Below are 12845 nucleotides of genomic sequence, written 5' to 3'. Positions count from 1 at the left end.
AGCGATGGCGATTGAGAGGGTCTTACAGAAGAACAGCCACGTGGTCGGGGACGAAGATATGACAACAAGCAGCGACACAGCCAGGACCCGCAACAGCACCCAGACCTCTGGTTCGGCACCCCTGATATGCGCCCCGGCGTGGCCACGCCCCCTTCCAGAACCTTCGAGCAGGTTCCTGGAGCCTCTGGACTAACTCCGCCTTTCACCTTGACCCCAGATACGCCCCCCTTATAATAAGGCATTACATAATACCCCCGTAACCGCAATTACCCCTTCAGGCCGATAGGTGTCACCCTGTCATTACACTTGCATTGCCTTTTGGCGTTCTCTGGTCTAACACTGGTGAGACAAGGCCATCAAGAAGGCTGTCTTTGGTGTAGGCCAATCAGTTTCAAAGACGATGCATACAATATCAGAGCCTGTTTGCATATTTTGTCACAAGTATGTGTGGTTAATGTAGACTTTGATACCTTGAAATAGATATCTAATTGGTGTTTGAACATCTTAACACCTATTCATATTCTTGGTTCTTTCGGTAAAGTCACATAGAAGGGAAATAATGAAAGAATAAATAATGTAAATTTTATTTTATTATTTCCCTTGTATGTGACTGCCGAAAGAACCAAGAATATGAATCTCTAATCACGAAAGCTTTAAATAAATTTAAAAAATTTAACGACTGTTTTATTGTCAGAAAGTGTAAAGCCTTTTTTTCTCTCGTAGGGCAATTATTGACTAGACCGCAATTAAAATGATTCAATGAAATTCATGAAATGTAAAAGTACCTGTATAATAATTTACAGTCCTCTGTCAATCCACTTCTGTCAGAAGGCCTCCGTTACAATTCGACAAGACTTCTCCATGCTCGTCTGTACAGGTTGATGAAGTGGAGGCAGGACAGGATAGTCGCTACTGTTTCCTGGATTCATAGTGCAGTGCGTTAACCACTGCTACACCTCAACGTATGCTTAGTTTTTGTTTGTCATATGACCACTGTAACTAACAGCACTGCACCGTGTATATTGGGTGGTAGTATCCACATTGGTAGGTAAAAATTTCAAAGTGCAAGAATGTTAACTGCATGTCGATACATGCCACTGCATACAAGTGTGTAGTTATATTGTGCAAGGCGTGGCAGTTGTGTTTAGCCAGGCTAGCCTTGTAAACGTCAACGATACTCTAGTATCCATGCCGTGAGAGGTAACATAAGAGCTTATCAAGGCTGCTCGTTTTAAGTCATTTTATTCAGCAAGGTCTTCATCTATATATATGAAAGGGAAATTTGTAAATGTGTGTCTGTTCAAAATGTTTAGCGTACTTCCCGACATGCAACAAACTTGAAATTTGGCATGTGGGTACTTTCCAGACTGTACACCATGCAAAAATTATAAAAATACACTTTTGTGGGTTTTTTTTGGGGGGAAGGGCGAAATAATGGTTATATTTTGCACGGCAAGTGAGCGGTGACGTCACATCTGTGATGTCACCCGCATGCGGCAGCGTCACGCAGTGTGCCTGCTGACGTCACGCCCCCCCCTACCCTCCACATAGGTCGTGTATTTATCAAATCCCATTAAGGGGCCATCCATAAATGACGTCACGCGATTTTGGATGATTTTTGACCCCCCCCCTTCGTCACACGACGTCACAAAAAGTCAGACCCCCCCCTCAAATATGACGTCACAAAGCTCTGCCCACCCCCCCCCCCCCAAAAAAAAATATATAAAACATGCTTCAAATCGCTTTAAACTATTGTCATTGTAGCGCGTATTTAATGTGGCGCTGCACTCTGACGTTGTAGGAGAAAACATTTATTAAAAAGTCTATTTAATTAAGTAGAACGTGTGGTCTATATTTATTAAAAGTTACGCATTTTGATGTGACGTCACATATCTCAACACCCCCCTCCCCTCGTCACACATCGTCACAAATGTCTGACCCCACCCCCCTAGGTGCGTGACGTCATTTATGGGCGGCCCTTAATACAGGGAGGAGCAATGTTACAGGGAGGAACAATGTTCCACACTGCCCACCAGGGATTATTTAGCTGTCTGTCTGTCTGTTTGTCTGTCGTACATAATATATAATACACACAGCTCTTTGATTGGTGGAGACCTTACAAACAGCTCTTTGATTGGTGGAGACCTACTGCCGGGTACGGAGAGGGGAGGTGCCTAAGGGAGGAGGGTCAGGGGAGGGGCCTAAGGAAGGGGGGAGTCAGGAGAGGGGCCTGAGGGAGGGGTGGTCAGGGGAGGGGCCTGAGGGGGGGGTCAGCGGAGGGGCCTGAGGGAGGGGGGGTCAGGGGAGGGGCTTAAGGATATGGGGGGGGGGTGCTCAGGGGAGGGGCCTAACAGAAGGGGGGTTAGGGGAGGGGCCTAAGGGAAAGGGGGTCAGGGGAGGGGCCTAAGGGGGGAGGGGCCTAAGGGAGGGGGGGCGATAGTTAAGGGGGCTGTCTGCCTGGCTACCTAAAGTCAAGTTATCTTGTATACATACAGATAGGAACAACAGGTTCCACACTGCCCACCAGGGATTATTTGTCTGTCTGTCGTGCACGAATGCGCTGTCCAACCAAGTTCCTACCTGCCCACTCCGAAGGAACGTGTTCCACACGCAGGAAAAGTCCTCACATTTCCTATTGCCTCAGCAGTCCGCCTGCTGTGTTGTTTCACCTGTGGACGACGGCTTGTGTTGCTATGGAAACATCATGAGCTATTATTTTTCTCCCTACGTCACTTTACCGAAAGTCTCATTTCAAACCCCCCCCCCACAAAAAAAACTGTCAACCGGAAAAATGACGTCATCATAGTTCACTACGTCACCGCGTGCCGTGACGTCACCGGCGCGAGCCCCCACAATCCCGTGCGCGAGCGAGCGAGCGAGCATGGAGGGTGGCGTGGATGGAAGGCCGCGCTGCCTCTCGGCGGTAAGGGCACAAATGTCGCTCTCTCTCTCGCGCTCTCAACGCAACCTGAAACACCGTAAACAATTGGAACACAGCGCGCCTCGTGAACGTCGCCGCTGAACCCTCGTGTTTATAATATATATATGACCGCGTCTTGGTACACGTGGGTTGAAAAGAGTGTCGCCATGGCAACTGTCGCGATTCGTATGGTTCGGCATGGAAAGGCGTGCGACTCGTACGAAACAGGGTTCAAGTCGTGTGCGGCATCGCCGATAAAGAGACACTGGGAGGAGAGAGAGAGAGAGCGCGAGAGAGTTGATGGACAAAATAGCAATGCTGCGTTTATTGCGGAAAAACCGGTTTACACGAAGCGGTTACCGGTATAATTTTTGCTGTTGTTCAAAACCGATTGCGACGAGACTGATTGCCACACGTCCACTACAGCACGCGACCTCACCCGCGGATTTGGTGCAAGTGCTGCCAGGGACCACTCCGCACCGCATCAGGAGTTGATGGAGAGGCAGACCCACGTGGAAGAAGCACTAAACATAGGGGGGACACACGCATACGAAGAGACAAACACACGAATACAAAGTGTTACGACGCAGATGCATGCACTACAAAGACACGGATACAGACAAGATGCAGATGTACAGATACAAACGGGGGTCACACGCAGCGACATAAACACGGATCTACGATAACACTGGTCAACAAAAAAAAACATTTCTGGCCTGGACTTTTGCAGCTGTTTTAGACTAATTTCAGGGTGTTGATTCCAAATCTGATCTCAGATTTGCTCTATCACATCTCATTTTTATGCTATCGGCATACCCCAATTTCATTGATTGCAAGTTGTTGCGCGTCAGTGACTGCTTTAGTGTTAAAATATGGTGCTGTATTTTTCGGATAGTGTGTTTATTGTATAATTGTATGTAGATATGCACATTTATTTAATATTTTTCTTCTGCAGTTTTTATTGAAAATGCAATATTTGATATCTCAAAAACCTGATGTGATAGACAAAAACTGATGCCAGATTTGGAATCAGCACCCCAAAATTACCTTAGAACCGTTGGAATACCTTATGCCAGAAAAACTGTTTTGACCAATGTAATACACATGGTTTTTTAGCTCGTCTTCCGGGGTGGATTAACTCAGATTTACATCACGTGTATGGGCTCTGCCTAAGGCAGCTGTTTACATTAATTTTTTTAGTCAGCAGGATCCCGTATGGAGATATTTGGACCATTCAATTAACGCGTGTTTGGAAATTATGAGGGTACCACCGGCAAAACACTCAAAGCAGTGCTCTACCGCCATCTCCTGGCTACCCCGTAGCCAAGTCCACAGCATCTCCCGATTCCCAAGCAAGCCTCCCATTCAAGCAATACCCAGGCTCATTACCACTCGGCTAGTGATATCCACACTAGGTCCGGACACGTGATGGGTGGTATAGTGTGGCCGCTAATGCAGCGTTGCTGGATTTTCCATCTCAATTTGCCCCCTAGGTGCGCGTTTGCGGCTCACTGTGCATGGCTGTCGTCAGTCACAGGGAGAGGTGACACGCGCGCTCTGTAACTCACCCCCGTGTGCAGATACATTCGGATGTGGACGACGACACATGCGTCACGTTCGTGTTGAATGGCGAGGACCACACTCTGGGCAACCCGCTGCGCTACATGGTTATGAAGAAGTGAGTACCGCCACCACCACCAGAGGGCGAGCGGTGAACGCGCCCGGATTTCTCAAAACGGCGGCTTTCGCGCAAGGCAACGCTGCAGAGCCACTCTTCTTCTTGGTTCTTTCGGTAAAGTCACGTAGAAGGGAAATAATAAAATAATAAAAATAAACTTAGATAATAATATAATAAAATATGTTTTATTATTTCCCTTCTACGTGACTTTATAATAAAAATAATATAATAATGTATTAAAATATTTTTTATTTCCCTTCTACGTCACTTTACCGAAAGAACCAAGAAGATGAATCCCTGCAGTCACGAAAGCTTTAAATCGAAAAAGAGCCACTCTTTTTGTGTGTTTCGTTACAGCTCAGCCCATTTGGTGTGCTGACGTAGTGGTTCTGTGAAGCTGGCACTGTTCTGTGAAGCTGGAGACAAAATCATCCACATTTGCGTGGTGTAAATATGACACGTGAAGAGAGGAGGCATCATTTGGTGTGTGTGTTTGTGTACGCTGTAAGATATCGACTTGTGGGGAGAGACCACGGCTCCGTGGTTAGGGCTCTGAACGTTGCGACCTTTTAACATCGGTGGAGAGTTTTCGCTAAAGCAGTTCTGGATCCCCCTTTTATCCACTGGTCACCAACTCGCACTGATCAGTGAGACAGCGTGTGGTTAAACAACCCCGTTATTGACACGGGGAAGGTCTTCGTTCAGCAGCGGATTGACAAGAGGGCTGAAAACAATGAAATGACGCGAATGCCGTTTAATTTGTCAACATACGTTGTGAGGATATATGACTTTTTGATTGAATATGCTCCAACTTCCGCTACTCTTATGCCTGGAGTATTGCCAGTGGTTGTGCCTTGCTTTTTTCTGTCTGTTATCCCTAAACCTAACCCATCTTCATCGTTTGTGATTTATTAATGTGAAGTCATACAGTTGTGGACATTGATGCATCTGCGTAGATAGAACTGGTACATATTGTTATAATGAAAAGGAGATGTTTAAAATATATATATATAAATTGGTTACACATGGATGTCCGGATAAATAAGCAACATATTTGAGGAGATTTCAGGCCATAGTTGCAGTCGTGCAAGCCAGCACGGAAGTACAGTAAACAAATCTAATTTGTTTCCAGCCCTGACGTGGACTTCTGCGGTTATAGCGTGACACATCCGTCGGAGGATAAAATCAACTTTCGAATTCAGACACGAGGTAAGTCGTTTATTGTGTTTGCAATTATGTCCTATGGACATTCACGTTTTGGAGGCAAGCCTATTTTGGATGCTCCCAGTGCAAGCACTGACTGTCCTTCACATTTTGTCACCGTTTGCTTTCATGTGTGTTTTTTGCCAACATAAAGAGAGGTTTTGTTAATTTTCTTTCGTGTTATATAACTTTCACCCCTTATTGATAAAAGCACGCCTACAGTAGGTCTGAGTTGATGCGATGAATTGCCATGGTTCGGGATTGTAATTCGATTAAAGAAAAACATTTCTCCAGCGAATTCATCAGTCTCTAGTGGTAGCAGATGTCATGTAAACCTATTAATTTAAGGAGTACAAATCTGAAAAAAATATTTCCTATACGCGCGAATAGTGCGTAAGAATCAATTTCAATCACATGTCATGCATCGTTATACCCCTCGTTTACGGTAACATTAACATCGCGGGTGGATGCTTAATATGTTGTCTATTAAATTTAAATTGCAACAACTAAATAATTGGAGCGTGTTATTTCATGTCCGCAGACCGCACAGTAATAATGGTCAAAGCAGATACGAAAGCACGTACCACACAGGCACACAGTTGTGGTTGAATTACAGTGCTGCGCTGAAATGTGAGTGTGCTCTTATGTGCTTGGCAGGAATCCCAGCTGTCGATACGTTCCGAAGGGGCTTGTGTGAACTGACGACAGTTTGTGAGCACATACTTGCCACGTTTGAGGTAAGGCCTGCCTTTGTAAGTGTACTTTATGGAAGTTTAAATACTTGGGAGTTTGTGATGCGTGTTGTGAAAATCCATTTGCGGTTTTACAAGATATAATTTCCTTAATGTGCAATAGATTTGAGACCATAATTACATGATGTTACTCGATAGGGGATGGTTAAAAACAATTTCGATACTGAACTCTTAATTAAAATGTTCATATCAATTTACATTTAATAAATAGTGGGAAGGGGTGGAGCAGTGGCTTAGTGCTTAGAGTACTGCAATTCAAACTCTTGTAACCCGAGTTCAATTCTTGGCCACAGCTAACATCGTTGAGTGATATCAGAATCAGTCCTGAGCACCCACACTAACCAGGGTGGTGAGGTATGGTCAAACAACCCCATAACTGACATTGACACGGGAAAACCTAAATCCAGTAAGTAAATTATCAAAGGGGCTGTACTAGTAATTTGGTGAAAAGGGAAATGATGCAAACATACACATGATCATGTTTATAATTCTGTGTGGTGCAATAATAAACCCTCGGCACAGTGTGTGTTTTACAAGCTGTATGGAAATGCTCTGGTTTTTCTGTGCTCCACAGGCGAGCGTGAAAACCTACAACGCAAGTCACGGCATTGCAGACCCGATGGATGATTCGTAATAATAATGTACATCAAGCTGTTATTGTGTCACATGTAGTGTTGCTCTGTGTTCACATCTACTTTTCGTACGTTGTTGAATTGTTCAAAATACAATTTTTATGCAAAACACTTTAAAAATGTTCTCCTAAAATAAAGTACGAGCAAAGATATTTATTTTAGCAGATGCTGTGTGAAGTACAAAGCTAACCATCGCCAACAGTTTTATTCCAAACATTTACAAAATAAAGTCTTCTCCGTTTGAGGCTGGTTGACCCCTCTATACCAGTAACATCTCACTCACAATCTGTTAAGCACAAATATCTATATTATAAACATGTCAAAATTAAAATGACCAAGGGTAGCAGTACAGTGTTTTCACTGCACGTCAGATATGGCAAATGCAGTTAAATTACCACAATTTTTTTAATGCAGTTCCAGGATAGCAAATTAACATCTTTGTCTGATGTCTTTTTCCCAGTCACCTAACGCTGAATGAAGCTCTGTAAAACCTTCCTTTGGCACTTTAGCGTTGCGTGACTGTGGGGCCTTAAATCATGGGGAAAACGAGTGATGTTTGTAAGCACGTAATTTACCTTCAAGGCCTATTTAGCCAAGCCAGGACACAAGCTGAATGTGCTCTTAGTTTTTTTTTTATGTTCTAGGGGTAATTAAAGCTACATAACGCAGCTACTTATGAGTGTTCTGTTTGCAGCATTGGCTGCAACTTCGCAAGAGAATTTCAAATAAATGTTGATAAACTGGGTGAGTATTGAGGCTTTAATACTGACCTGCAAAGCTTTTGTAAAAAAATGTTGATGCATTATCCATGTGCATTCAGCATTTCACTGACTGCAGTTGCAAAGAATAAAGGTTCTGGTGCAGGACTTTATTTAATTCGAACCATTTTTCTTGGATGATTCTGGTATGTAGTATGGCTGCTGTGCAGCTCATTGTGAGAAAAACAACTCCGCATGTGATGGTTAATGACACCAAGACCACTCCGTTGCGCTGCCAAGTCTGCATGGGTGGCGGCCGCGAGCGTCTGTGTGAGGTCCAAGCAGCCACTGCATGGCAGCAAGGCCCCATCTTATAGCCCGAGGAAAGAACCTGTAACTTAGATGCAGTGTAAACAGCAATAAATAAATACCTTAAATCAGCCAAAACTTATTTGTTAATTTGTGTCTTGTTGCCAAGTTGCTTTTTTGTGATGTAGGCCTCCACTAGTAATGCTCCCATGTGGTCTAGTTCTACTTATAAGACCATAAGCTTTCGTGACTGCAGGGATCCATCTTCTTGGTTCTTTCGGTAAAGTCACGTAGAAGGGAAGCAATAAAATAATAAAAATAAAACAATAAAATAAAATAATTTTAATTTTATTATATTTTATTTTATTATATTATTTTATTATGTTTTATTTTTATTATTTTATTGCTTCCCTTCTACGTGACTTTACCGAAAGAACCAAGAAGATTATAAGACCATTTTACTCCCCACTCACACAGCCTAATCCCCGAGTTACCAACCAATCGCCAGGAACCTTGTAGGTGAGAGCACAGAGTGTCTTACCGTGCGATTGTCTTTTTTTTATTAGCAGATGACATGGAAACTGGAATTCACATGAGTTTAAGCAGAGTTGGAAAACACGTGATTTGCATTTGATTGAAAAGGACACATGAAGGTGACCAGTGTTGAGAGATGCCTCGGTGTTGCTCCATGTCTGGAACTCAGCGGGGGCTGCAGTGGGTAAATGCTCAATCTGGCCACCCTCCAGCAACGATGGGCTTTGGGTCCTGAGCAGATGGCAGCGTTCGAGCTAACGTGGACGGAAAAGCATTACCACATGGGGAGCTGCGTTTCATTTGTAAGGAAAACATGAGTGAACGTAATCAAGGCCTTACTTTTATTGGCTGATCAGGCTTGCTCCTTGTCAAGCCAAGAAAGCTTGCTCGGTACACCACCATGGAATAATATTGATAAGTTCCACGGGGCCGGCTTGCACTTAATGAAGCATTGCGTCACAGTTTGCCTCCGGCTAACGCCTTTGAGGGTTGTTTTTGTCTTGTGTAGACATTCTGTCAGTGCTGACGCGGGTGCTGTAGTTGGACGCTGATGGGTTGTGACAGTCGGGAGGGGGGATCCCGTGTCTTTCTCTGCTACTAGACGGCCAACTTTGGGCCTGAATAAATATTTCCTCAAATTGTACAGATAACAGCACCCACGTGCGCCGATGTTCATTAAGTGATAAAACGTGTGTTGCATAATTTGTTTCAACGTGCTGCAAACAATTTAAGGTAGCTAATGAAGCCCAATTAAATTAAGACAATTTAGCTGTGCTGCAGTTTGTAAAAACGTTGCGTTGCGGCAATAGGATTCGTCTTTCTGGTAGGTATCGTGTAGCCATCTGCCTCCAATTATCTGCATTTAAGCTCAGCAAGTTAATGGCAGAGCTGCAGATGAGCTCGCATAAGGCAGCAGAGAAGTCTGCAGTGTACGTATGTTGAACTTCTTTTGCATCTTACATAGCCAACCATGCTAATCGGAGGTGCGGGAAATAATCCAGCCGGTTTCTCCCAAGTGTTTTACAATCTTACAGGTATCAAAGAGTCAAGAGCGTAAGCAATAATAGCCTCTTGGTGTAAGAGGGCGTTTTATCTGCCAGCGCCCTACTGCGCTGGCAGATTCCTCTTCGTACGTTTTGATGTTTCGACTTGGTGTTCATGGAGTCAATAAAAAAACACCCCGACCGTCACGTTCCCGTGCGGCCGCTGAATGGACCCTTGTGTTTGGCCGTCACGGTGCGTTGTTGCCCAAACGAACTTAAATGAAAACATGCCGCGTACAGCGCGCACACCGATAAATACCATTTTTTTTTACCAATCTGCAAACGTAACGGTGACTGCACGAGCCGTGATTGCGGGTAACCCTTGTAAGGATTGCTGCAGAACTGAAGTAGGGGGGGGCGGGGGGGAGAAGGGAAAACACCCCAACCAACATTTGGACGGTGGTTGGTTGAGTGGGGTGTGTGAGTGAGTGCGTGCAGGAAGGGGGCAAGGGACCCCCGCCATGAATGGCTACCCTTTGTTTGAACTACACGCGCTTGCTTGTCCTCCCCCCCCCCCCATGCATTTTAAGTTGAATAATATAAAGCGCTGCTGTTTGTGGTGGCCTCCTGCTCGCAGCCCTCCCTCCTGCGCCCCTGCCGGCTCCATCTCCGGAGCCGCGGTGTGGGTGCGCGCTTTCCCCCAGCGATGATGGCAGGTGCTGATCGCACATGGGGCCCACATGGACACTGGCTCGGCGGAGCGACTTCGAGCAGTCCGTGAAAGCCCTTGGAAGCCGTCGTTTGTTCACAATCACAAACGCCCGGTCGAATTTTCTTTGGCGTAGCGCGCGGTGTGTTTCCGTGGGGGTGGGTGGTGTTTTTTTTTGGCACTTATTGTTTGGGTTGATTTTTGTTTGATTATTTGTGTCGTGTAATGGAATGCTAAACTACGTTATTATTTTTTGTTAGTTTTTACTTATCATCATCTCTACTGGATCTTGTAATGACCAATGCTTTCAGACTGGTGTAATTTACACGAGGACGCATATTTATCTTCTTGGTTCTTTCGGTAAAGTCACGTAGAAGGGAAATATTAAAATAATTAAAATAAAACATAATAAAGTAATTCTCACGACGATATTTAGTTTTGCTCCGGAAAACTGTACGAATTCACCATTTTAAAGTATGGTACTGTACTTCCTAATTTTGGTTTTATAACCATTTTATACATTTCCAATTTAAGAGCAGTACTGTTGAATAGTTTAAACATTTTTTTTAAGATCGAATAACTTTTTCAATAAGAAAATACTTTTTATGCACCGCAAACTTATGGACCATTAATGCACGCAGCGACAAGTGATTTCTTTTTTTTGCGTCGTTTGACACTTTCACGTTTTGCCTTTCGTCCCTGAGCATTTCATGTTCAGTGCTTATCGTACATTTAAGATCTCCGATCAAGCATACAAAAAAAACCCGTAGGCTTTGAAGCGTGCGCTCGCTGTGAGGTGCTGCTCTCAGTCAGACCCTCGCTGTCTCAATGGCCAAGTGTCTGTCTAGAGATGTTTGGCTTATGCCCTTCCTGAAGACGGAAGCTTGTGTTGCTTCCGAAACGTCGTGATTTTTATTTTACTTTTATTAATTTTATTTTTTACCTACGTGACTTTACCGAAAAGAGTATGAATCCTTGCAGTCACGAAAGCTTCAAATCTAGAATTATGCCCTTCCTGTCTGCCTGGGCGAAACACAATCCTCGACACCTTCAGATTGTGGTCGCCCATAGCGTGCATCTCGCAGTTGCTTTTGGTGCGTAGAAACAACGAAAACAACAACTAAAAACCCCAACACAATCATTGAAGGTGTGCGTGTGTGGTCTTGTTTTGGCTTTGCTTTCTGTTTACATTTCACGGTGGTTTGAAACGAAGGGGAGACGAGTGCATGTACAACACCGTGTGCTTCGCTCGTCGGCGAAGACGAGCCGATATCATTACTCGCGAGGCCGCATTTCAACCCCACAATCTGTTTCGGATCTGCCCAAGTTGGTCACGCGTGTTTATGCCCCTTGGACGCACGTGAACTTGCAGTTTTTCGGTGCTGATTGCGCCGCCTTTTTCCGCCCAACTCCACCGCACCCACCAAACGTGCCGAACCAAGCTTGGATCACCACCGCTCCACGTGTCCAATTTCACCCTGGCTGAGTAACTCACCAGAGGAACCCGATCATTTTCGTGGCACCGCATGCCCCCCCGCCGCCGCTCCGCCCACAAGCAATGCTCATTTCCTGCTCTTTCCCTTGCAGCACTTGGCTTGATTAATATCAGGCGATTATGTTTTTCTTTGCAAAGCTGGCTTCAACTCGCGGAAATACTTTTTTTTTTTTGCACGACTATGATAATAATCACTTGCTTCGCTTTTATTCCGTCGGCTGTTTATCAAGAGTTGTTGAAAGGTCATGAATATTTACGTTTTTTTATGAAAAAAAAATAATAATTGGTTGTAATTTTGTTTCTTGCAAATTACGTTTATCCCTTCTGTTATTATTTGTATTGTTTTTCTTACGAGGGGCACACTCAAGAAATGAGTAGGGTTCGTAATTTGTGTCCTGTTAGGATTCCGTACACGGATAATATTTAACGACTGAAACCCGCGCACATCTGTGCTCATGCTTGGGACACACATAACACGTGTATTTGTGAAAATAGTTTTTACTCATAAACCCAAGGCTACCATGAAACGTTACGAATGGCAACATTTTCTTACGAGATTTTATGCTCAGTTCTTTTTGGTTTAAATGTTTATATAATAAAAGGAGACTTTTGTTATGTTTCTTCAATGCAAATATGGTTGCACATATAAGCAATCCGCTGTTCTCACGTGAATCTTCTTTCCTGAGCGCTTCTGGCCAGTGAAAATAGCAAATACTGATGCTAACGTTTTCGTCTCAAGGAGAAGAAACACACAGCATCAATCCCGGTGAATGCGGGAGAGCAACCCAGCCTTGGTCACACGTGTTTTAAATTTTCCCATATTGCACTCTTTTTGTGATCTATAGGTCTCTAGGCTTACATTTGGATGGGATTTAGGGAGCGTGCGGCCAATGGCAACATCATGGGCTACGAGTGCATGCCAAGCTTACCTT

At 44.3% G+C, this 12845-nt stretch overlaps 1 protein-coding gene across 1 annotated transcript; it reads left to right on the top strand.

The window, feature by feature from the left end:
- The first annotated feature begins 2767 nt into the window (after positions 1-2767).
- On the top strand, positions 2768-8051 carry LOC133342953 (DNA-directed RNA polymerases I and III subunit RPAC2-like). The gene is made up of 5 exons (XM_061552355.1): positions 2768-2923; positions 4501-4598; positions 5731-5807; positions 6459-6538; positions 7128-8051. The coding sequence occupies exons 1-5, from the start codon at positions 2882-2884 to the stop codon at positions 7185-7187; spliced, it is 357 nt and encodes a 118-aa protein (XP_061408339.1). The 5' UTR covers positions 2768-2881; the 3' UTR covers positions 7188-8051.
- The last annotated feature ends 4794 nt before the right edge of the window (positions 8052-12845 follow it).

This window comes from Lethenteron reissneri, chromosome 16 (assembly GCF_015708825.2).
Source record: "Lethenteron reissneri isolate LAM-NWPU_2019-01 chromosome 16, ASM1570882v1, whole genome shotgun sequence".
Classification (NCBI taxonomy): Eukaryota; Metazoa; Chordata; class Hyperoartia; order Petromyzontiformes; family Petromyzontidae; genus Lethenteron; species Lethenteron reissneri.
This window is presented reverse-complemented; position numbering and strand designations above follow the sequence as displayed.